General features: G+C 38.2%; 1 protein-coding gene across 1 annotated transcript in view; it reads left to right on the top strand.

Moving 5' to 3' along the window:
- Positions 1–26,736, top strand: part of LOC115439370 (leucine zipper protein 2-like) — a 146,521-nt gene that overhangs the window by 62,642 nt on the left and 57,143 nt on the right. The window contains exons 3-4 of the mRNA XM_030163211.1: positions 570–644; positions 4,788–4,955. Coding sequence (XP_030019071.1) covers positions 582–644; positions 4,788–4,955 — 231 coding nt within the window. The 5' untranslated portion in view covers positions 570–581. The remainder of the gene's footprint in view (positions 1–569; positions 645–4,787; positions 4,956–26,736) is intronic.

Below are 26,736 nucleotides of genomic sequence, written 5' to 3' on the forward strand. Positions count from 1 at the left end.
CACAGACAGACAGACACACAGACAGACAGACACACACACAGACACACAGACAGACACACAGACAGACACACACACAGACAGACACACAGACAGACACACAGACAGACAGACAAACCTCGTTGGCGGAGGTAAAAAATGAAGGGTTAATATTTTAGAAGTTGGCATTAAGTCTTACACACTGGACCTTTGAATGCAGTAAAATGACCTTCTACTGTTGAGCATTTAGCAAAAGCATGAGTTATAATTATAAAACATTTGTGCTCGTGATAAGTGTTGAAATCACAGCTTCACTGTTGAAATGACACGGGAATATGAGAGTGTTAAAAGTGTAAAACTGTAGATGTGATAATGTGTGAATGTGGGTGGGGGGGCAGCAGAGGCTGATATTCACATTTAATAAGTCAGGACAAAAGTGATGATCGGCAAAATAATAAAGAGCAGGCTTGATCCTCTGTGCTATGGATTTATGGTATTGATAGTTCTGGGAAGATGAGGTGCAGACGGAGAAATGCTTTGTTTGCACAGAACAGAGCGGGTTCAGCTGATTTAAAAGTCATGTCTTTGTGCAGGGACAGCAGCTAATGGACCTGGAGCACAAGTTAACTATAGCCAAGGAGGAGCTGGAGAAGACGGCACTGGATAAGGTGAGTAAGAAAGGAGAGAGAGAGGGAACAGGGAGGGGAGCGAGGATGGAGAAAAGAAAAGAAAAGAAAAGGAAAAGAAAGTGTTGTATTGATAAATCTGCTGTAATTATTGAAGAAAATGGTTGAATTGTTGAGTCTGTTTGTATGACTGGACTGACATGAACATTTTGTTTCCTACAGACCAGGTCTACAGGCCAAGGTTATTACTGTTAACGAAAACTAACGAAATGGCAAAAACTAGAACTGTAAAAACATTTTCGTTAACTGAAATTAATAAAAACTATAATTAAAAGGAAAAAAAAAAACATAACTAACTGAAACTGTATTGTGTATTTACAAAACAAACTAAAACAGATAAAAATTATGGATGAAATTCACTTCATTTGCATCTTTGTCAACATTGGATTGATACGAAATTGATTTATTTTGCTCTAGCAATTTTAGCTAGCAGCACCATCCAACACTTTTTGCTCCGTCACTTGTGTTCACTTGTGGTTTCCAGTCGTCTTCTGGTCCCCACTCTACCTGGAAACATGGAGACTAAAGCAGCAGAGTCCTGTCTGGGATTGATTTGAATAGGAGCACAGAGAAGAAGAGAAAAGAGACCACTGAACTACAACTAAACTACAACTGAACTACAACTGAACTACAACTGAACTACAACTGAACTACAACTGAACTACAACTAAACTACCACTGAACTACAACTGAACTACAACTGAACTACAACTAAGCAATTAGAAAAAAATGAAAACTAATTAAAACTTGCAAACCTGCTCTAAAAATGAATTAAAACAAACTGAATTAGAGAAAAAAAAGTCCAAACTAAACAAAACTAAACTATAATGAAAAATCCAAAACTATTAGAACCTTGCTACAGACAAAACAAATGGACCACATGGATCAAACGAACACAGGATATACAAGGTAAAGAGATGATTAATATAGAATTAAGTAACTGCCAACTGGTGATTATCATGTGTTCTGTCAGTTAGTCTTTACTTTTCCTTTTCTTTTTGTCTTTCTTTTGTTTCCTTTTTTTTTTTTTACCTCTGCCAAGGAGGTTCTGTTTTTGCCAGCGTTGGTTTGTCTGTCTGTCTGTGTGTCTGTCTGTCTTTCCATGTGCAAAATAACTCAAAAAGTTATGGACAGATTTGGATGAAAATTCCAGGAAATATTGATACTGACACAAGGAACAAATGATTAAATTTTGGTGGTGATGGGGGGGGGGGCACAGATCTGCCTTGGCGGCGGTCTGCGCTCTCCGAGTGCTTTTCTAGTGTTGTGTGTAATTCAGTTACTGCATTATGTATTTGTTGTGGTATTAAAATTAGGAAAATAGTATTGTATTATTCTTGTATTAAGTTAGTGATAAAGGTGTAAAAACACTGAGGAATAGGATTAAATAAGTTTAGACTTCTTCCTGCTCCTTTTCGACCATGCAATAGTCAGACTCATATGTGCTTGAAGATAGATTCTGTCCATTTAAATGTTATTTTGTTATTTTGTATCAACATTTCCTGAAATTTTCATCCAAATCCATCCATAACTTTTTGAGTTATCTTGCACACAGACACACAGACAGACAGACAGACAGACACAGACAGACAGACACACAGACAGACAGACAGACAGACACAGACAGACAGACACAGACAGACAGACACAGACAGACAGACAGACACACAGACACAGACAGACAGACAGACACACACACAGACAGACAGACAGACAGACAGACAGACACAGACAAACACACAGACACAGACACACAGACACACAGACAGACAGACAGACACAGACAAACACACAGACACAGACACACAGACACACAGACAGACACAGACAAACAGACAGACAGACACAGACAAACACACAGACAGACAGACAGACAGACAGACACAGACAAACAGACAGACACACAGACACACAGACACAGACAAACAGACAGACAGACACAGACAAACACACAGACAGACAGACAGACAGACACAGACAAACAGACAGACACACACACACACAGACAGACAGACACAGACAAACACACAGACACAGACAGACACACACAGACAGACAGACAAACCAACACTGGCAAAAACAGAACCTCCTTGGCGGAGGTAAAAAAAAAGAAAACAAAAGAAAAGAAAAAAAGAAAAGAAAAAGAAAAAGAAGGATTAACTGACAGAACACATGATAACCACCAGTTGGCAGTTACTTAATTCTATATTAATCATCTCTTTAACTTGTATATCCTGTGTTCGTTTGATCCATGTGGTCCATTTGTTTCGTCTGTAGACCTGGTCTGTACGTTCACCACAGGTGGAACCAGGGAAAAGACTTTCACCTGTGACACATTCACTGTCTGAATGGACAGAATCTGTGATGTGTTCAATGTCACCGTTACTGCAGGGATAAAAAGAGTCATCATTCAGAACATCTGAGCACCATTCGTCCCTGTCCTTGTTTTCATGGACTATTGAAATTCAGTTGCACCTGAACATGGAACACATGTTTTTATCCATTGTCATTTATGTTCATTCTTAGAATAAATATACTTTTCAGACTAGTTACCTTTGAAACCTGTTGTTCACAGAAACAAATCTGTGCTCAAACTTAAAAAGATTGAATTAAACAACAGGAGGATCTTGATTTAAAAATACTCTTTGTGTTCATTCTACAATATCGTCATCATTACAAACTTTATGTTTAAGAGGAATAAACAGATTGATTGTGGTTAAACACAGTATAATTATTTCATTACCCAGTAAATGTCAACAGACAGAATTAGATCCAACTTATTCCCCTGCATTTCTTTCATTATTTGTCTTGGTGGCGGACATCTGAAGGGGTCGTGTTCAGCAGCTGTTATTAATGAGGCCTAATGTTATTTTTATGTGTGTGTATTGATGCGCTGTCAGTGGGTGGAGTCAGATGAGTTCAAAATGTATGTGGAGAAAACTGCTGATTAGGAGAATCTGTCACTGTGGAGTTCAGCTCATGGGCTATCGACATCTGAGGCAGTTGTAAAATAATTAAACCAATCATTCTGTCTGTTATCATTGATTCAAAGCTAATAGGACTTTCAACATTCCTTATTTTCTGTGTCTCTGGTTGAGTTGTGCTTCATGTCCTTTCTAACAAGGCCTCTTCACTGCTCTAAAGCCCCCCCCCCCCCAACCCCACCCCTTTTATCCCATTAAGATCCAGTACTGCTTTTGTGGCAGCTCCCAAATTAATTTCTCTCTCTATTTTAACCTTTCATAAGTGATTTATCACTGTTTTTATTCTTATATTATTCTCTGTATTTGACTTTCTTTCCAGTTTAAATCCTTTTCCAATATTTAATTCACAGATCATGTGGATATTTATTAAAGCTCAGAGTAAATTCAAAGGTTATTACATCAAAACTATGTAAAATGACAAAAGAGAGACTTTTTCTGCAAAATCTATCATTAACTGAACACAAACCCAGTGTCTCCATCCATGGTCTTTATCAAACTCTATGGGTTTTATCGGTGAACCAATGTTGTAGATGATGACAGTGTTTCCATGGTAACTACGGAGCCTCTGAACGTCCAAACGGGTCATATCTGATGACCATGAAAAGATGAAAAACTGTATTTTTTGCCAATTATTTCACCATAGGATTAGTGGTTTTAAAGTTACTAAACATTTTAGATCAGTAGATGGTTTTGGTCCCTGGTGGATATTTGTGCAAATTATTTTTCTCTATATTTAACCATTTTTGAGTGACTTATCACCTTTTGCGATAATACGATCCTCTGTATTTTGCATTTTTCAAAGTACATCTTGTATTTTCCTATATTTCATTCACAGATGTTCATGAAAACTTTGAGTAAATTTAAAGGTTATTATCTATTATTACCTCTGAAATGGGTCATATCTAATGACCATGAAAAGATGACAAACTGTATTTTACTCCAATTATTGACATGTATTGATAGCATTAGTGGATCAACAGGTATGAAACAGTTCAGATGAGCAGATGCTTTCGGTCTGTGCCGGCTGTTTGGCTCTTCATGGGTTAATACTGAAGTGAATGTCATCTGTGGACCCATGGGTGGAGGGATGGTGGGATTCACATGTCTTTACGTGTGTGTCATGTGGTTTCTTGGGCGACAGGAGTCTCAGCTGAAGGCGCTGAAGGACACCGTTCACATCTGCTTCTCCGCCGTCCTGCACAACCAGCCCGGCAGCGCCCACAGGTTCCCCACGTCCCCCTCCCACCTGTTCAGATACTCATCACTCATCAACAGCTCCAGAGTCACCTTTCAGCAGCCACATGCCAAGGTAATTCCCTATTCCACTCACTTCCATGTGATTTAATGTTTATCCAAAAGAAGGCCTGGCTGCTGTAGAGCTCCAGCCTTTTTCTCTTTCATGCGCGGCTGCAGTGATGGGTTCAGTCTGTCCTATATATCTGGTATGGATCCGCTCCTGCTGTCCTTGAACCAACCAGCTCTGCTACTGTCGCCATCAAACACATGCACTTATCTGTGAGTTATTTACATGACGGTAAATACTTGGTCCATCACTCAGCCTTGAAAATACCATGAACATCTCTTTGAACCATCTTGGATTTAGGTGCATTATTGATTGAACTGTACACTGGATGTGTTGCTGCTCTGCTTTTACATGAGGCTGACCAGGTGTTTGTGAGCCACATGTGGGACAAGGAGTGTGTTTGTGTGGGACAATGTGGGACATGTAACTGTAATGGTGGAACAAAGTCTACATTTTTAAACAATGTGCATCTGATTGTCCAGCTAATAAATATGAAGAACAACTATTTGATGTAGTTGCACACAGTATGCAGATTTCTGCACTGTTTTTTGCACAGGTTTCAACAACTTTTTTTGCTTGTAAAAACAAAACAAAACATCTACTTGTAAAAAATGAAAAAAAACAACACTCTAGTTTCAAATATTGTAATTAAACACTTTTAGAAAATCAGCTTTTTTTTTTTTTTTCATTTGAGTACATGTTCTCATCCCTCAAAGGTAAACTAATCTTTGTGCAATAAAACAAAAAGGCAGAACTGACAACATTAGAACAGCTGTTTGCACTTCCAGACAAACTAACATTACTGGGACCTAAAACCTTTGCACATCCAAACCCAGAACAGTCCAACATTTAACATTCAAACACAGGAATAAAAACAGAATAAGATAAAGTTAATATCCTGTGGAATTCTGTCAAACAATAAATATCCACAAACATAACAAAAACATATTTTGTCTCCTCTAGTCTCTCAGTTCAAACTGCAAACTTAAAAACAGTTAAAGGGAATATGGATCAAATCTGACCAATGACCAGTGATGGGACTGTTGGTTCTTTGAAGGGAGTCATTCAATCAGGAGTCGTTCACTGAAAAGAGTCGTTCAACAGACTGGCTCTGTTATGTTTTTGGCATTCTTTTGAAACACCAATGTTTGAATGACTAAATAGGCTACATGTGATGATTGACATTCCATTTTAAAGGTGTTTAATTGGCGCAGCAGTAAATATTATCTTACTGTAAAAAAGAACACACACACTGAGGACACTTTTTAAAAAAGTCTGAAGACCTTTTTATTTAGGAAAGCCTTTCCATGATCTCCCAACATCTGTGCATGCTTCACCTGTTTTAATTGTCTTCATTTTTAACTGTTGTTTTTATTTTTAAACTGTTTTTATCTGTCTTACTTATTTTCTATTGTTATTCTCTGTTATTTATTGCCTGTAGCACTTTGAGATTTTTAGATAAAATGTAAAGTGCATTACAAATAAATTATTATAAAGAATCGTTAGTTCAAATGTGTGGGTTAAATCCATGACATGAGAGGTGACATTAGACAAATGATGGAACTGGACCAAAAACATCACGGTACATTATGTGGACTAGTCTGTAGACTAAACATGAAGAAGAAAATAAAACATTTTCTGATGAAATAACATTAAATGTGTGTAAACATATGGAAAAAATTGCACAAAACACACCAGTGATGAATCACTGCAATTACTTAAATACCTGAACTATAGCGCAGTTCTCAGAACTAGAACAGTCTGTTGGTAAATTGACCGGCAATCGGACACTCCCTCCTTAAAAAAAAGAAAGACAGAACAGCTCTTTACAAAGACTCGGTTCTCATCGTTCATTTCAAAGAGCCGTTCAAAAGATTCGATTCATTCATGAATATCACATCACTACCAACATCTCATACAGACAGTCTGTGGTCTCAGGTCGTACTCACCTCCATGCGCGATGGAGAAATAAGTTGGACACAGTTCCTCAGAGTACCCTCTGTCAATCATCCCCCACCGCTTTCACTCATCTTTTCTGTAGCTGCATTTTCTTTTTTTGCGCAGTTTCCATGGTTTCCTCCAGTATTTGCATGCAGGTGTGTGAGGCTTTTGCCTTTGTTTTTGTGTGTCTGTGGGCGGAGCTCAGGAGGACACAGGTGACAGGTTGATGGACTCCTGCCTAGGGCTGAAAGATATGTCGTTACCGTATCAATATCTAGATATGAACATTCAAGATATTAATATCGAAAAAGCAACGATATAAAGGATATAGATTTCCCCCGCGCTGGCCCTGCATGTACATCTGTGGAAGTCACAACAAATTTCATTTATTCGTACTTTATGTTAATGTCGATGACTGGCAGTGAGTTCTTATAAATAAAACTGCACTTTCCACGTTCTTTTGGATTAGGATGTTTGTATTCTTCTGAAAAATGCTTGGTTTTCACCAAACCCATAGTTATATCGTATCGTATCGATATCGAGATATCTGGCATGAATATTGAGATATGAAATTTTGTCCATATCGTTCAGCCCTACTCCTGACCCCATGTGTATGTTGGTTGATTGACAGCGGACACAGCCAATGGTGATAGCGCTGTCTCTGCTATACAATGAAAGTCATGTTTGGAGGAAAGCGACTGTCCTGCACTGTGGACAGACAGCCGATCAAATGAGGGACATTGTGTTCATTTGTGGGACGTGGAAAAAATGGTCATAATGCTGTGGAGTCCAACACAAACAGAGACACCTGGACACCCTGTTTTACACTGAAGTAACAGAAAATAACCCACTGAAACTGCATTTATAAATCAAACCATTAAGCAGTAAAGACACTTCACAGACTCTCATTTTTTGGAGATGTCAAAACACCAGCTCTCTAACTTTGTAGTATATTTTTGTAATCTGAAAAAGCATTTATAAAACAGATCTAAACTGTAAAAAGAGCTTGTAAAAGTGATGGAAAACCTTGTACTGTCTGTATCACTTTTGCACTAGTACCCCACCACTGGAACTGCATTTATGGATCAAACATTAACGACTGATATTACACAAGACACAAAAATTCAACTAACTTTGATATCTTATTTAATTTGGGGAATGATCAATTATCACTGGTTTTTAAGATGAGAAAATGTGTTGAAACTAAACTCTGGAAAGATTCACAAACCAAAGCCAAAAAAGCCCATGTAACATCTGTAACATATGTTTACAGTGATTTATTTATTTAATTATTGTTTGGAAGATATTAGAGAGCGCATTAAACATAGTCACAGCTGAATAATACATATATATACAGACACATACATACACACATATATCTCAGTGCAGTACAATAACACATACACATACATACTGACTGCATATCCAGAACATTTCACAAGATTTTCTATATATATAAACAGATAGATAGATAGATAGATAGATAGATAGATAGATAGATAGATAGATAGATAGATAGATAGATAGATAGATAGATAGATAGATAATTGGTGAATATGTGTGAAATGCAAATATTGTACGTACTATAGAACATATCCAGTGAAATCTCAGTGATGTACCCTGCACTTATTTTTAAATTTACATCTACATGTCTTCAATAGACGTCAAATATTTACGTCCATATTTTTTGTATGTTTAAATAATGAAAATATGGCACAGGTTTGGTTAGAGCCATATATAGACACCAGAGATTTGTATATATTTTATGGCCTGGGGTCATATTTGTGCATGTGATTGAATGCATATGCAACATTAGATGAGACTGGATGTAGTTTACTATACTCCTATATCCTTAAAAAAGGAATATTATTTTTGTTATATTTCAAGACAGTTGCATAGTGATACATCTGCACGTAAAGACAGCGCATTGTAGATCTTCCCTGAAATGTCCCTCAGTTATATCTGTTCAGGAGAGGGGCATCCAAATGTGAACCCTCTGTATTTTACAGCTGTGCACAGTTAGGGTTATTCAATTATGTTTTTGGATCACAGTATTTGTCATTTTCTGATAAAGAGCTTCCAACACTGATTATCGGGCCACAAAAGCAGTTTTACACCACTGGAGCATTCTTATTTTATTGGGCTAGGAGGGAAAATATCCTGATGTTAACATAACCCAGTGCAAGGAGGGACCCCAGGGTCCAATGAAAAGGACCGATCAAGAAAAATGTGCTCAGCATGATGATGAGAAAACAGGCTTGAAATGAGCCCAGAACCAGTAGCTGTGCACAGGGTTGGAGTAGGGGTCACAGTTAAACGTATGAACAGAGGAGAATGAAAGATCCCATTTTTGATCACAAAAACCTTAGATCAGAGGTCTCAAACTCATTTTCTTTCAGGTTCCACATTCAGCCCGATTTCATCTCAAGTGGGCCGGACCAGTAAAATAATAGCAAACCCCCATTAAATTATGAAAATAATTACTTTTATAAACTATCCAAACAAAAAAAGATGTGAACTAGAAAAGCACTCAGAGAACGCAGACCTCTGCCAAGGCAGATCAGCCCCCCCCGATCACCACCAAAACTTAATCATTTCTTTCTTGTGCCAGTATCGATATTTCCTGAAATTTTCATCCAAATCCGTCCTAACTTTTTGACTTATCTTGCACACAGACAGACAAACAGACAGACAGACAGACAGACAAACAGACAGACAGACAGACAAACCAACACCGGAAAAAACCGAACCTCCTTGGCGGAGGTAATAACCTGAAAAAACTGAAATTTCTTGACAAAAATAAGTGCAATTTTAACAATATTCTGCCTCAACTTATCATTTCTACATGTGCATTATGGATCGGCTCTACAAAGAAACTGAACACTGAGGAACAGGCAGAAAATAGTTAAAATTGGACCAAATTTTCTTTAGAAATTTCAGGTTGTTCATATTTGTTCAGGTTATTCACATTTTATTGTTAAAGGATAGTTTGTAAATGTAAATATTTTCATAATTTAATGTTATTTTTTGCAGTAAAACAGACAAAAAGTTGAAGTTTATCTGTATAATGTAGTATTATTTTTTTCACATCAAACTGAGAACAAAATCTGGAGTCATTCTTTTTTGTAGATTATTACGTTATTATTTGACTGTAGATCAGATTGGTCTGTATGTGGAACCTGAACTACAATGAGTTCCACAGCCTGGACTGTGGAATTCAAATTCATCCCATGGGCCACATTGGAAGCTTTGGTGGGACACATTTGGCCCCCGGGCCACATGTTTGACAGCCCTGCCTTAGATGCATACGTCCTGTACCATGCACCCTCTGCAGTCTTCGGCAAATAAAAGGACAAATAAGGTCCAGGGAATCATCATGACTGAGGTTTAGGCGCAGAGTTGAACCTTTTTCTTCGTGGCTCCATGAACTTTGCATTTAATATGAACTCCTTACTTCAGCAGGCGTCAGGTATAATTAATACTGTGAACGGTCCATGTGTGTGAGGCAGCAGTAGAAGCAGGATCACAGTGGAACAGGTACCAATAAGCACCTGGAATGACATGTCAGACATTCTACTGTGGAAGTGTTAAAGTGGTAGATTTTCCTGGAAATAAGTGTTTGGTTTGACAGTCAGGGACCAGAGCTGGAGTTTTTTGTGCGACAGTGGCTCAGGATGAAAATGAGATGAGTTTGTTTTGTGAAGTAAAACTGTAGGAACACGTCGGGTTGGAGATTTGCTTGTGTAATGGCGCAGTATAATTTTCCTCCGACTTTACAGATAAGATAAAGCTGGGTGGTATTTTTTTTTTCTTTCCTCCCTCTGAGTATAAACACTTGGAAATTGTAATTCATTTCACATTGTAGCTCCCAGCGTGGTGACATCATGGAATATAACACAGTGCCAAAATATTCACCTCGCTGCACGTCACAGCTCTAATAATGCACTGTCTGTGGGATGAATTTAAGTGTTCGCCCATTATTGCCTCCTTTTCAAGTGGCTATTTGTCAATCTGATACCCTGAGTATCACTCTCCAGAGAGAAATAGTCCACAAAATAATTACTGCCAAGTGTACCAGTTGGCCTAACACGTTTCCAGAGGTTGTTTCGAATAATAACATATCTAAATCAAGCAGCAGCCACAGTAATTTATGTCACTTTTGTTATTATATGGTGCTGTAGCTTTGGAAGTAAAGCCCAATTACTTGAGGGCATTGTGGGACTGTCGGTATGTTGGAGTTAAATTTGTTCTCTATGAAATTATTAATTGAATGTGACACAGTCTTTTGTTTGGGGGCCCTCAAAGTCAAGGTCACAGTAGACTCAACTAAAGGCTTAGAATTTAATCCGTTTTAGAAGTAAAAAAAAAAAAAAAGGTGACTGCTGAGGGGATTCATTTTAAAAATAGGATTAAGCTCTCTGAGAAGATATTGCTTCTTGTTTTGCGAATGAAACACTTAGACATTTTAGGATTGATGTTAAAGTGTCAAGGTTTTAGACGGTTACCCTTTTGTTGGTCCTGTTCTAAATGCTTCAATACTTTTCTGGAAAAAGACAATGTTCTGGATCAGCTGTTCACATTAGCCAGTAAAAATGAATGTTGCTCAAATCTTCCTGTTTCCATGCACATGTGCAGATCCTTTAATCCAGTGTTTTTCAACCTTGGGGTCTGGACCTGAAATTTCTAGTAATTGATTAAAAAAAAACAACAACTTACGAATAAAAAATCTATGTTGAGTTGACAGAGACAATCCCAGTCCATAGCAGACAAACTGTGGTTGTGAAACTGCAGCACTGTGGTTCTGTTTGTGTCACATGTTCACTGTGGTCAGTTTCAGATGCTGCAGCTCTTTCATAATTCATAGTTTCAGTTCTTGTTTGTTCAGTATTAATTGTCCTCCTTGTAAATCCCAGCTGGACTGACTGGACAGATCCTGAGCCTTTGTGCAGTAATCTACACCTGGATTTACTGCCTCTGTCCACAATAATAGACATTATATAGACTAAATGTCCACAATAATAGACATTATACAGACTAAATGTCCACAATAATAGACATTATACAGACTAAATGTCCACAATAATAGACATTATACAGACTAAATGTCCACAATAATAGACATTATATAGACTAAATGTCCACAATAATAGACATTATATAGACTAAATGTCCACAATAATAGACATTATATAGACTAAATGTCCACAATAATAGACATTATATAGACTAAATGTCCACAATAATAGACATTATATAGACTAAATGTCCACAATAATAGACATTATACAGACTAAATGTCCTCTAACATTAAGGTTTATTTGCAACATAGTATAGCAAACTATTACATGATCAAAAACAAATTAATTTTAGCAAAAAAAAAAAAAAAAAAGTCCCTGTTTTGAATGTCTGGGAAATTTGGGATGTTAAAATGGGGTCATGAGCCAAAACAGGTTGGAACCACTGCTTTAGTCATAATGTTCTTTTTGCGAGTTTTCCCATGATGGCAGACGTACAAACTCAGTCTCTCTTTTGTTTTTTCAAACACTTTCTGGAAAATGTTAGATTTTCACTCTTTGATCAGAACTGTGAACTTGCTGATATCCTCTACGTCGTGTTTAAAGGCGAAGACGCACCAACCCGATTTTTGGCGGTCGGACGTCATCGAGCAGTCTGGTGAGGACTGTGACATGAGTCTGTTTGATGTGTTCTCTGTGACTGGCTGTCGTTAATGCCGCCGCCAGACTTTTCAGCCCATTCAACATGTGTAATCGGCCACTACCAGTCATTCAGTCGAACCAATCTGATTGGTGGAGGGACAGCCCTGGACTAGTGAATCAGTGAACAGGAAGTTTCCATGTGAATCCAGCTGTGCCAAGGCACTGCACACTGTTATTGTCTTCTATAGTAGTCCATTCACTGCTCAGATCGTATCTGAATGAGTGACAGACAGTGTTGAATATGGACTTGATTCATTACATCACAGGTGTCAAACATGAGGCCCGGGGGCCAAATCTGACCCCCCGCCAAAGGGTCCATTCCGGCCCTGCAGGATGAAAGTGCATAAATGAACCTGAACAGTCACAGCTGTCCAAATCCTTTTGGTTCAGGTTCCACATACACACCAATGTGATCTACAGTCAAAAGAACAACACAATAACCCAGAAATAATGACAAACACACATTTACTGTGAAAAATTATTTGGAAAACATTTAAGTGAAAAAAATCACATTACACTGTGAAAATATTTACATTTACAAAACTATTCTTTCACAATAAAATGCAAATAAATACATAAATAAAAACAAAGCTGAGCAACCTGAAATGTGCAGTTCGAACAATATTCTGCCTGTTCCTAAATGTTTGGTGCATTTATGGATCCACTGGGATCTGCAGTTGGGTTCAGAATAATAATAATAACAGATGGAATATCGTAGAAATTGTTCCAATTTTAGTTCCGGAATTCCAGCTCCAAAATTTGAACAATATTCTGCCTGTTACCAAATATTTATGCAACACTGTGTGTAAATGTACGTGTATAAATAATAAGTCGATGTATAATTTAGTTAAAACTGCACAAATTTTTCAAATAAAATTTCTGTTTTTTCAGGTTATTCACATCTTTTTTTGTAAAATGTAAATATTTTCATGATTTAATTTGGGGTTTTTGTACTAAGACAAAAAGAAAAACTTGGATGTGTCATTATTTAGAGGTTATTCAGTCATTATTTTACTGGTCTGGCCCACTGCAGATCAAACTGGGCTGAATATGGAACTGAACTAAAATGAGTTTGACAGCCCTGCATTACATGAAGTCAGCGCTGTTTGCATTGTTAGTATAGTGCGATTTCTCCTTAGTTTTCACCTGCAACATCTTTCTTTTTCCACAAGAAGAAGGCCAGGAGCTGATAACACCAGTATCTTCTTATTACTAGCCATCTGTTCAACAAGTACAACAACAACAACAACAACAACAACAACAACCCTTCTGGACTATTCAAAACTCTGCTGACAACAATGACTGATGACAGCGAGCTCTGGGTTTTGGTCTAGAGAAAAATTTTCCGTCATTTCCTGTAGCAGGAAGCACAAAAGTGAGACAGACAGGAGGAAGAGGTGATGAAGAGGAGAAGTTTGAATCTGAACTATGAACTGTCATTTTGTGTGTCATGCACAAACCCTCATCATGGAAAACACATGAAGAAATGCATACGATGCAGCTTTGAAGTTAAAAAAAAAATGGATGTGTCTGTCTAAGAAGGAAATAGAGCTGCAGCACCGAAGTGCCATTGAGCAACAACAGAGGAAAGACGTAGAAGGAGTGTGACGGAGCCTTTGAGGATGTTCAGCTGAAGAACACTGAAGAAGACGACTGCAGTGGTTTAATGAGCAGAAGAAGAGGAAGACACAGATCAGTGACTGTTGTGGGTTTATGAACCAGCCTGTTCCTGACGTTTACCGACGTTACACACACTGTTTGGACAAAAGCAGTTAAGATACGGAAATAAATATTTAAATAATCTGTATGTTTACCATCTGTCTGTGGAAATATGTCATGTTACATGGACACCTGCGGCTTATAGTCCGGTGAGGCTTATAGCCCAGAAAGTACGTATGTTATAGCCCAGGGCTGTCAAAGTCATTCCACATTCAGCCTGATATGATCTAAAGTGGGCCACACCAGTAAAATAATATAAATAATAGGATAAGAACTTTTGTGTGAAAAAAGTAAATTCCATAATGAAAATGTTTACATCTACGAATTGTACTTGAACATAACATGAACAAATATGAACAACCTGAAAATTCTTTAGTAAAATAAGTGCAATGTTAACAATATTACACTTTAGTTTATCATTTATACATGTGAATCACAACTTACAGATAGTGGATCTACAAATACACAAAACATCTAATAACTGGCAGAATATTATTACAGTTCCACACACTTCTCTTCAGAAATTTCAGATATTCACATTTATTTGTAAAAAGCTAGTCTGTAATTGTCAACATTTTTGTGTAATTTTACTTTTTTTATACTAAAACAAAGAGACAGTTTCATGATTTCTAGGTTATTCTGATAGTATTTTACTGGTCTGATCCACTTCAGACTGAAATGACCTACAATCATTTGAACATCCTTGACTGTTAATATCTTCAGTGGAATTTTTGCATTTTACAACTTTGTCCCAGTGGCCAAACTGAACTCTTTGCCGGGCCGGATTTGGCCCCCAGGCCGCATGTTTGACACCTGTGCTATAGCCCATTGTCATCTCTGTGTGAGTACTAAGCCACTGCTCCGTCAGTCAGACATGGTCAGTGACATGCTTCCTCCTTCGTGGTCTGTTCCAGCACCAGTAGTGACACAGACTCATTGTACTGTCTGATTATCTGGGCTGTGATGGACTGGTCTCTGACTCCGTGCAGCAGACTCCAGTCTAACATGACACATGATCGGCCAGTGCTGGGTCGCATCTCTCGGACAGTGGCAGAGTCCAAAGCTTACGGCTGCATAAATCATAAGGGTGAACAGGTGCTTTCCACTCAGTCTTGCTCACTGACTGCTGCTTGTTTACTGGCACTCAATCACCCGGAAACAACGATGGTTTGTCACTTCATTCATGTAATAAAAAGGTCCGGTGTGGTGCATTGATGGCATGTTTTTACTGAATGTGTGCCTCTCTTGCTTAATGTCCTGAGCATGAGCAGAAGTGGAACACTCTAATGTGGTTGGATTCCCTTTAAAATGTGTCCACCTTAGCCTTCTGCTTTGATTATGGCATGAATTCACTTTGACATTGGTTCAATATTTAAATCCTTTTTGGACACATAATGTTACTGAACCCAGACCGGCCCATCTGAACCCAACCACAGGCCTGTACTGTAGACACTGGGTATGACGGACTCATCAGACCACATGACCTTCATCCACTGAAACAGTCCGATCTTTACGCTTCTGTCAAACTAATGGATGCTGCAGAAATGAGAAGATACTGCATCAGTTAAAGGGTTAAAGAACTGAAGCATATGAATCACTGCAGTAAGTCTCCAATGGAAGGGTCTGAACTATTGGCTCTGCTAAATCCAGATGCTGACTGTTTTGGTCTTGACAGTGTACAGGTCCTTAAACGCACCATAAGTTAAAGGGAGTCAGCTAACATTGTGATTTCTCAGCCCAACACAGACTCTTCAACCTTGAAAAGAGAAATTACATTTAGCAATTTATTATTTGTAATTAGGGATGTAATGATTACCGGTATAACGATAAACCGCATTAAAATCACAGACGGTTAGTATTACCGTTTAATTTCTAATTCTCATGATAACCGTGTTTGATTAACGCACTTTTAGGGGAAAAAACCTTTTGTAAAGATCTGCTTTTATGTCAAATATTTGAGTATAGATTTAATTTATTCCAATTTTAATTTTCTATACCTAATATTTGGAACCAATATTCACTTTGAAAGTCTTTGAAAAGGTTCATTAAACGTCTGTGTGTTATTTATGCAAGAAATTATATACATTTTTCAAATCGGATTTTATAATTTTTTGTGTTTTTTGTCCTTTCATGTTTTTATAGTAGGTTAAAGTGAAAAAATAACAGACAGATGATATAGATGAAGTTGTGCTGAAAAAACAGATCCCAAACATGGGTATAGTAAACATTTGTTTCTATAGTATATAAAGGCCAAATCAAAAGGACTGAAAAACAGACAGAATAGACTCAGACCACTAAGGGTTAATATGTGAATGTTTCTGCCAGAGAACATGCATTGTGCCTATTATTTTATTTTATTTTATTCATTTTTATTTTTTAAAAATAACTTGGTTAAATTATTTCAGTGTGTGTATTAGTACTTTTTGAACATTTCGAGCACAGTTTCAATAATACCACGATAATAATGATAACTGCGATAATTTTGGTCACAATAACCGTGATATGAAATGTTCATATTGTTACATCCCTATTTGTAATTCAGATTGCTATCTATTTAAATTGTAAATGTACTGAAATGCAGTTGTTTCTGTTTCTTTTTTTTCTAGATGTGTTATATAGAATAGAATATCCACATCTTTATTATTTCTTTCTTATACTTGATCCTATCTAGAGCAGCCATGTCAGACTCCATCAGAGACTGTGTTAGTTGTGAAAAGCAGCTGCTTCAGTCACTTTGACCACAGTAGCATGGTGTCGTATCTGTCATGATCCTCGTGAACTCTTCTGTCTTTAAGAGGCTTTTCTCTCCTCACAGCGGCCACATTTCACTCTGCGTTTGTGAGTTCGGTGCCTCTGAGATTCGACATGCCACTTAGAGGAGTTTTTCTTGGCATTTGTCTGATATCATGCTTTGGTACCACCGTGCTCATCAGTGCCACCACCGTCCTCTGCAGAGCCACCGTACAAAGAACCATCTTTAATCAACACTTTCTCTTTAAACTCCTGTGAATGATCGCAGACAAAACAGCCCGGTGGCATTATATCCAGTGCATACATCTCCATCATCCTCTTTTCATTACTGTGATCCAAATAAATGTAAGCACGTCAGCAAAGTAAGCATCTCAGCAAAGAAAAGTAATGCAAACTCAAGATAGTTATGGGCTGTTTTTTTATGCTAATGAAGTTATTACTTCCCCATTCATTAGCATACAAATAGCAGCACTCCACTTGTGAGCAGCACCGAGCTCCATTATCTCCTGTATTCGCCGTCGACTCTGACGGGCTGTCTGATAAATCTGAATGCACCCTCACTGTACAGATTACTAGGGTGTTCCATCTGTCCACTCTGCACAGGCATGTGGAGGTGGGTCAAATCTCATTTAAATCACTGCCAAATTCATCTCCAATAAAGAATGAACATAAAAAAAGGAAACAGCACACAGTGTCCTATCGGTGAAGGAGCCAAACAGCCAAGGAGTTCAGCAGGAATCCACCAGAGAGGGAGGTGTCAGGAGCTGCGTTCAGCCTCATTATACTGCACAACAGCAGGAGAACGCTCAGCATTATTAATGACTATTATGTAATGGTTTAAACTGGTTTCACTTGTGCACTTTCAAACTCTTACGACATATGAGTGGTTAGCAAATCCAGTTTAGTTAGAAATGCTCATATAGAGGGTCTGCACATACATGCCCCCCCCCCCCCCCCCGGCCACGCCCCTCTCAGTCAGACTGAGTGTCTTAAACCAACCTGCTCAACATGACGGAGTATAGCAGTAAACACAGCCAGAGCAAAGGATCATGGGAAATCTGAAATTAAATGAAGGACAATTGGACTGGACATGGATCTGTACCAGCTACCAAAGAACAAGTGGTCCATGAACACTGACATGTGGACACACATGGAGGATCCAGACCTGATCCAGGGTCCAAAACTAGGGCCCAGAACCAGCTGATCCAAAGGTCATTTCCAGTAGACCGTGGACTGACCCCAGTGAATATATGCATGATCTACTGGGACTGAGCAGATTTACTGAGTCTAGTTCAGATCCAGTCCTTTATCCAACACAGATACTACTGCTGTGGACCAGCAGGGCACCACTGCATTCTGGGAAATTAGCAGATTTACACCACCTGGTTTAAATTAACACATTATTCTGATCATATTATGGCTTTATTGTCAGAATAAGACGACTTTAATCTCATAAATGAATGACATTTTTGTTAAATTATGAGGTTTTTTTTATAACTATGACTTTCTTCTCATAACATTGTGATTCTTTTTGTATTTGACTTTATTCTCATAAAATTCCAGGTTTTATCTCCATATTTTATGACTTTCTTCTGGTAGTGCCCAGTGTTTTTCTTCTCTTCTGTGGTCCTAATACTCCGTCGTAGCTTTATTCTCCAGTTCCTCTGTATTTGTAAAACTAGGTTGGCCTCAGTTTCAGTTAGTTTACTAATCATGTAGGAGCACAAGGTTCACAATCACAAAATGAGACAAAAACCAGGAAAGATCTGATCATGAAACCAAGAGCTGCACTAAGAAGGACCGTTAGCCAAAACAACAGGTCATTTCAGGTCTGATTGGACCCAAAAATACAGCATCAGTGAATGTTAGCTGACACCAAACAGGATCCACAGATCTAGGTTTGGTTTCCTGGGTTTGTGGATCCATCTGCTTCTCTTTTCTTTGTCTTTGGGTGTCTGTAAACGATAGCTCCCACTGCTTTAAGAACCTGAAAATACAATCAGTCTCACAACAGCTCTGCCCCATTTTGATTCAATATTGTTCTTCAGTTTAGACAGGACTGAAGCCAACGCTGTCACTCATCTGCCTCTGACACTCAGTGGGCGGAGCTGCACTGACTTCTGCTAGCGCTGACGTCACATGCAGACCCTCCATATCAGAAACTGCACAAACAACCACACAACATCAGTTCTTTTTTTTCCCTTTTCTGTTTTTTGGACGTTTTCAACATTACTGGCTTTACATGAACATAGTCAGGTGTGTATCAGTAGGTTATGTCTCTCCCAGGTATTTCAGTGGTCTTCTGTAGAAGTAATGATAATAATAAAAGTTAAGAGCAGGTTATGGTTACAATAAAATTATCATAAAAACAGTGAAAAACACATCAGGACTCATATATAGATGTAAACATGTGGGTCATCAGCTTTGCTGTGAATACCCCAGTGGAACATGTCTGTCTGACGCAAACAGGAAAACAGATCCACAGTTAAAAACAAAAAGCCAACACCAATAGTCTTTATGTGAATGTTGGGGAAACACAACAGACTCCAGACTCCACCAGAACAGGCATGTATGAGTTCACCACATCACATAAACACACAGGTGTTGTGACGTGGAGGTGAGAAGCAACAGCGTGTTCAGCTCTGACCTGCACCACAGTGATATGATCCAACTGGTTCCAGTCAAAACATGAGCTTCAGTGTTTTCAACAGTTTCCAGACCTTGGATGTTTTTCTTTGGTAAATATCCAAAATGGCTGTTTCTCAATACACGTTCTTGTCTGTTCTTCTGTTCTTGCGATCTTGTGAAATGTCATCAGTCGGGCCTCAAGTTGTGTTCCAATTAAAAGTTTGCACAAACCAAGATCAGATAGAATACCAGGATGTTGTTCTCGTCTCTTAGCTTGAATCAAGGATGCACTGGTCGGTGACTAATGTGAACTTAGCTGGCAAATATCCCAAGATGCATTGTGTGCTACTCTCGAAGGCAACGGCGGCTTCTGTGATGACACAACATGTTACATTTACATTTATGCATTTGGCAGACACTTTTTCCAAAGTGACTTACAGGTGAAAACCAATCAAACCACACACAAGTCAGAATAGCAAGAAAATACATCTTTATTTACATGATATGGGATTCAGTGAAATTAGTTTATCCATTTTTGAAGAATATACAACATATATTAAAAAATCCTACTATATAATGCATGTTCTGTGTCCGTCTGATCGATGTCTCGATGTTTCAGCACAAGGGCGTTTGTACAGGTTTTCCTCAGCCTTCACAGGCCCGATCACCGCCAAACTCGCCAGAAGAATAGAAACATTCCCTGACTATCTACTAGGCACACTTTTATGTCCGTATTCAAATGTTGTGAGGTATGCTGGGAGATTTGAGCCTCTCATGCTATCGTACAGTGGCACCATGTGTACAATGCCGCTAGTTATAAATGACATGTAAATAGTAGGAATGTGAATCCCCACCACTGAGGGCAATTTGATACACATCTCAATACGCTGCCAGCGATACGATACATAACGATACAGTGAAGCCCCCCGCTGATATGATACAATATGATTCATCCCTGTTCACGATGCAATGTGATTCATTAATGATTTGATGACAATTTGACTTTATACAATGTGATTTGGTTCAATACAATTCATGATGCAATCAGAACAATTCAACACAATACAAAGAACTTACAAGCCCACATCTGGTTTCTAAACATCTTATATTTTGTCCTCTCTCTCTCTCTCTCTCTCTCTCTCTCTCTCTCTCTCTCTCTCTCTCTCTCTCTCTCCCTGTGAAGGATATGTTTGAAACTTGATTGTTCTCAAAAATCAAACCAATGAAACCAACTTAAAAAGATGTAATTCAATATGGTACAGACAAAGGATTATTTTATTCCTAACAAATACTAAATCATAGCAATGTTGTTGTTTTTTTCATTACATTTGTTTTTAATCTCATTCTCTACTTATACAATACATTTATTTAGGCAATTTCTTTTTTGCCTCTTAATAAAAGAGCTACATTGAATACCTTTTCTTCACCTGCTGTCTCCTTCCCTCCATGTTTGCTGTTTACTGACTGCAGCTCCCATATGTTTTTAACAACAAAACACCACAAGATAGTGATGGTGTGTTCAAGGCACCTCGAAAACATGGGTGCAGAGGAGATAAACTATGTCAGGGGTGTCAAACTCATTTTAGTTTAAGGGCCACATACACCCTAATATGATCTAAAGTGGGCCAGACCAGTGAAATAATACAAATAACTGGGTAAGAACTTATAAACAATGTCAACTCCAAAGTTTTCTCTATGTTTTTGAGTGAAAAAAGTTAAATTCTGTAATGAAAATGTTTACATCTACGAACTACACATGAGCATAACATGAACAAATATGAACCTGAAAATTCTTATGAAAAAAAAAAGTGCAATGTTAACAATACTACGCCTTAATTTATCATTTATACATGTGCATCACAACTTACAGATCACAGTGGATCTACAAACACACAAAACATTTAGTAACAGACAGAATATTGTTAAAATTCCACATTTCAGACATTTTTTGTAAAAGGGCAGTCTGTAAATGTAACCATTTTTGTGTAATTTTAATTTTTTTACACTGAAACAAAGGCGAATATTTGCAGTTCTCATTATTCATAGGTTATTCTGATAGTATTTTCCTGGTCTGATCCACTTTAGATTGAATTGACCTAAAATGATTTTAACACCGTTGATTGTTAATATCTTCAGTGTAATTTCTGCATTTCACAAATTCATCCCACTGGCCGGATTGGACCCTTTGGCCGGCCGGTTTTGGCCCCCGGGCCGCATGTTTGACACCTGTGAACTATGTAATAATCGATGTCACCATGGGTTTTACTGATGCAGACACATGAAGAAAGATACATGGCACATTTAGTCGGCAGTTGTATCTGATGCACACTGAAGCAACTAAGTAGTTGTACAAATGTACTGAAATCAACTCGAGTGATATATTATGGGGAATTGCGGGCATACGTTAGGGAGCCGATGGTGGAAATACAGCAGAGCCAGTTCACAAGTACAGCAAAGTTTCAATAACAGAGAGACTTGTGTTCGTCAGAAGTCCGTTCTGTGGGGCTGTTCTTACCAATACCATACTCGCCAAGTTTAGAAGACCGTACTCGCAAAGCTGATATTAAGAGACAACCAATGATTTGACAAAAATCTAATCATGATGTCACAGATGTGTGGATTAGGATCTCCAGCTCCTTAAATGACAAGGCAGGTTCTGGTCTGGGAGTATTTCTCAGACTTTAACCTTAGTTCTTTAACCTGTGTCTGTAATGAACAACAGTCATCCAAAGACAGTACAAGTGTCATTTAAAAGACTCAGCCGGTCCAATAATGATCATTTCTGTCTTGTTTGGGCAGAGCACCAGGGGATTTACGGATAGCCATCTCTTAACGGCAGCCATTCAGACTCCAGGTTTGTTTGTGTTAAATAAATGAGTACGAGGCCTTTATGGAGAACAGGTGGTAACTGGACATACACATGGTTCAACTGAGAGGAAAATAAAAGTACAGCTGATTCAGGTTCAGCGCACCTTGATAGTCATTCTTCATTTCTTAGTTTGTTTGTTTTTTTGCCATTTTTGAAATCTTTTTTATCTGTGTTGACATCAAATACAATTGTCAAAGAAAAGACATTACGATAAAAAAAAACCCAAAAACAAAACAAAAAACCCAAACATGTTACAAAAAAGTTCAACATTAACGCTTCACTGACATTCCAGTACATTAGAGCGCAAGTTTACCTCCAAACCTCACCTGATTTTGCTTCACAGACCTACACTGAACATTATAAAGGATCTGTGGGTACTGGCCTTTAACCCATCGTGCATCACACATACTGCATGCTGGGAGCAGTGAGCAAATGGGGGGAGCCATCAGCCAACAGCTCTTGCCAGTCTGGGGAATCGTACCGGCAACCCCTTGGACACAGGCTGACTCTCCAGCCATCCAGGCCATGGCTTTACCTGCACCTCCATCCTCATGGTAGTTATGCTGCGTTCCAGTCCGCCCATAACTCCTGTTTCTCCATCCTTCTACTGGTGTAAATGCACTGGAATGTTCAGTCAAACCTGGGACTTCCACCCGTGAACTCGTACTAGATCCATGTTCTCCCAGTTCCGAGCTCTGACATCACATAGCCCATGACACAACAATGGCGCCCCCCCATGGATGTGGTGTTTATGCAGATTGTTTATTAAAACCAGGTATTGATCTGACATCGTTTTTCTGCAAATGTTCTGCATAATCAGCAGCTGTTCTAGTGTTAGCTGGTGTTCAGTCCAATGACGACAAGAGTAAATTCAAACCTCCTCAGACCCAGGACATGTCAGCAGTACCGGCTTTTTTTTGTTTTTACTAAATCAGTGCATATATTGGAAACATTAAGATGCAACAGTTTTTTCAGATGCAGTTTTTAAAATTTTTATGGGATGTCCTTTGTGGTGGACAGTTTTCTTTTCCTTTTTTTTGTATAAAGTTGTGAAACTCTTGTCCACAAATGTGGACAGAAAACCCATAGGTGGGTCTGAGGAGGTTCATACCAAATACGTGTCCAAATAAACAAATGATAGAACATCAAAGGTAGAACAGCTTCTCTTGCTTATGCGCTGTTTTTCCTCTTCTGTTTCCCTCAAATAAGTAAAGAACAAACACCTTTGGCCATAGAAGTGACTATAAATGAACATAACGTATGCTCCACCATGCTGGTTTGTTTACATCTAACTCCCACAATTCTTTGCACTCAGGCAGTTTGGCGTGACTTGCCTGGAACGTTACAAAGTCGTGAGTCTTGGCTTGAAGTCGTAACTTACGGGCTCAAAAACCGGCCCTGAACGCAGCATAACTGTTTACTGACATTTCTTAATTCCATGTCTATTTGAGGACATCAGAACCTGAAAATGCTTCGCTATCTTCTTAAAGCCTTCTTCTGCTGTATGGACGTCAATCACTTTCATTTTCAGAGCACGAGGCAACTGCTCAGAGGAGCCTGTGGCTGCTGATTATTGGGTCAAGGTTAGAGGAAAGTTTTAAAATGTGCAACACTTGGACTTTCCCAACACTGACTGTGAACAAACCATGACCCCAACAGGTTAATTAAGGGCTGATCCATCAGTCAAACTTATCGAAGAGCTCAAGCCTCCTGGGTTTCCCATTCTTTTGCAGAGTGCTGCTTTCCCTTTTTCACTCAAAACAAAATTAATACACAGATATTGCTTAAAATATTGAAAAACAGTGTTTGATGTTGAACTTTACGGCTTTTGGAGGTCGTTTCACCTTCTACTTTCATAACTGTTCACATGAGCAGAGGTTTTGACCTGTGAGCCCATACTTTTACATGTCACTGTGTCAGACAAATGGACAGATGTAGGCTAATGTATAATGTATTTAAGTGGACTTCCCTATAGAAACCTGATTATAATTATCAGCTTCATACTTCATGTAAGGCTAATTTGGAGAAACTTGTAGATGAGTGGATAACTAATACTATACTAAATCTAACCCTGCTTTACAGAAGGTAGTTTGCATGATCCCTGTGATCAGCAATGACCAGGTAAGCTAACGTTTCTATGGTGACGTTTAGTCTATATAATGTATATTATTATGGACGGAGGCAGAAAAGCCACACTGTAAACCCTAATAAGTTAATTTAACTCAAAAAAATACTTGAAACTGATTACATCGAAATTTTTAAGTAATGTAACTAAACCTGTTGCCTTAAAAAATTTAAGTAATGAGTAATGAAAACTTGAGTGTATTAAACTGAAATGCTTGATTTGAATGGAATTTCTATTTTACGTCCAACACACTAAATGCCAAGTTTATTTAACTTAAAATTTGTTCCAATGTCAGTTACTTTGTATAATCTATAACTTATATCATCACTTCATTGGACTCATTTCATTAAAATCTCTTTGTAATTTAAATTGCTTTATACAGTCATTAAACTTAATATATTACAGCATTGATGGTAGTTAGGCAGGAAGTCCGCTCTCTGTAATTTACTGGCACAGGAAGTGCCTTTAATTTGACAAGGCAATGGTAATTTCATCGGACGCACATAATCATAGATGAACAGTAAACCCATAGTTGTTCCTGTGGCTGTGACTCCTGCTGCAGCTGTGCAAAAATACACAAACTAACACAAAAAGGCCAATACACACTGACACACACACATTCAGTCCAAATGAACACTAACAGCACAACCCACTGAACCCTGCACAGAAAAACAACACATTTACAACAACAGGAACAATACCCACAATGCACTGCACAGATAAAAGGTGTGGTCAGGACTAAAACTGAGGGATTTAAATCCATTCAACTGAAACTGTTTTTGTACTTTGGACTATGTCTACAAATGAGTAGAATATAGTGAACATTTTATAGTAATGGAATAAAACTGAAATCATTTAAGTACAGTGTAATTAAAGTATTTTAGTAAATACAGAGTCCAGGCTCACAGTGCAGGTGTAGATTACTGCAAAAAGTGAGAATGGGATTTTCCTTGGTCAGGATCTGTCCAGTCAGTCCAGCTGTGATTTACAAGGAGGACAAAATAATACTGAACAAACAAGAACTCAAACTATGAATTATGAAAGAGCTGAAAGATAAACAGTGCCACAGTGCTTCAGTTTCAGCTTCAGAGTTTGTCATGTCTTTTATGTATTGTGATTGTCTCTCTCAACTCACCATATATTCCTTATTAGTAAGTTTTTTTGTTTTTTTTTTTTTTTTTTTTTTTTATCAATTACTAGAAATTTCAGGTGACCCCATGTGGGGTCCCGACCCCAAGGTTGAAAAACACTGCTCTAATGATATAAAACACACACCAATAAACACACACCAAAATGTGTGAAGTTATGTTCTTTGCAGTTCAATCTATGGCAACAATCCACCAAAAAAAAAAAAAAAAAAAAAAAAAAGCAAAAACTATTTCCAGTGGACGGAAATTATGAAAATGATCCAACTGAATGGACCTGGACTGGTTGAGTTTCAGCCACACTGTTTAGTCTGAAGCAGAAAACCATAAAGATAATGATGTGAACGACTACGTGCTGCGCAGCATAAAAAAACAAACAACTAGAGTGTCAGGTTAGAGAGGTGTTTGTGTGACATGAATGTTCGATGAATTAAATACAGTTCAACTATATGTGTGTGTGTGTGTGTGTGTGTGTGTGTGTGTTTACCTGAACACTGGACCAAGGAGCAGATGATGTGGATCAGACTCTGCAGATGAGACTCCTGATGACATGGAATCTGTTATTATTTCTGTCCCATGGTTGGCAAGAATATTTTCAAATCATTTATTGACTAAGAGTCACAGTGCATAGTTTTGATGTGTTGTTTATTTGTCAGCACCCTAAAGGCTCTTGAAGTGGATGATATCATCACTAGAGACTTGTGTAAATACTTAAAACTTTTCTTTCAAACTAGTGTATTTCAGAGGCTGTTTACCACCAGTGAACCTAATTTACTCTGACTGTAGCAGCATGTGTCCTGTTTCATACTGCGACTTATAGAATTGATGCTCTGACTCTGAGTCCCATCGACCGCCTCATTAAACTCCATGATAAATCAGAGCAGACGTTTCT

This window comes from Sphaeramia orbicularis, chromosome 3, assembly GCF_902148855.1.
Source record: "Sphaeramia orbicularis chromosome 3, fSphaOr1.1, whole genome shotgun sequence".
Taxonomy (NCBI): Eukaryota; Metazoa; Chordata; class Actinopteri; order Kurtiformes; family Apogonidae; genus Sphaeramia; species Sphaeramia orbicularis.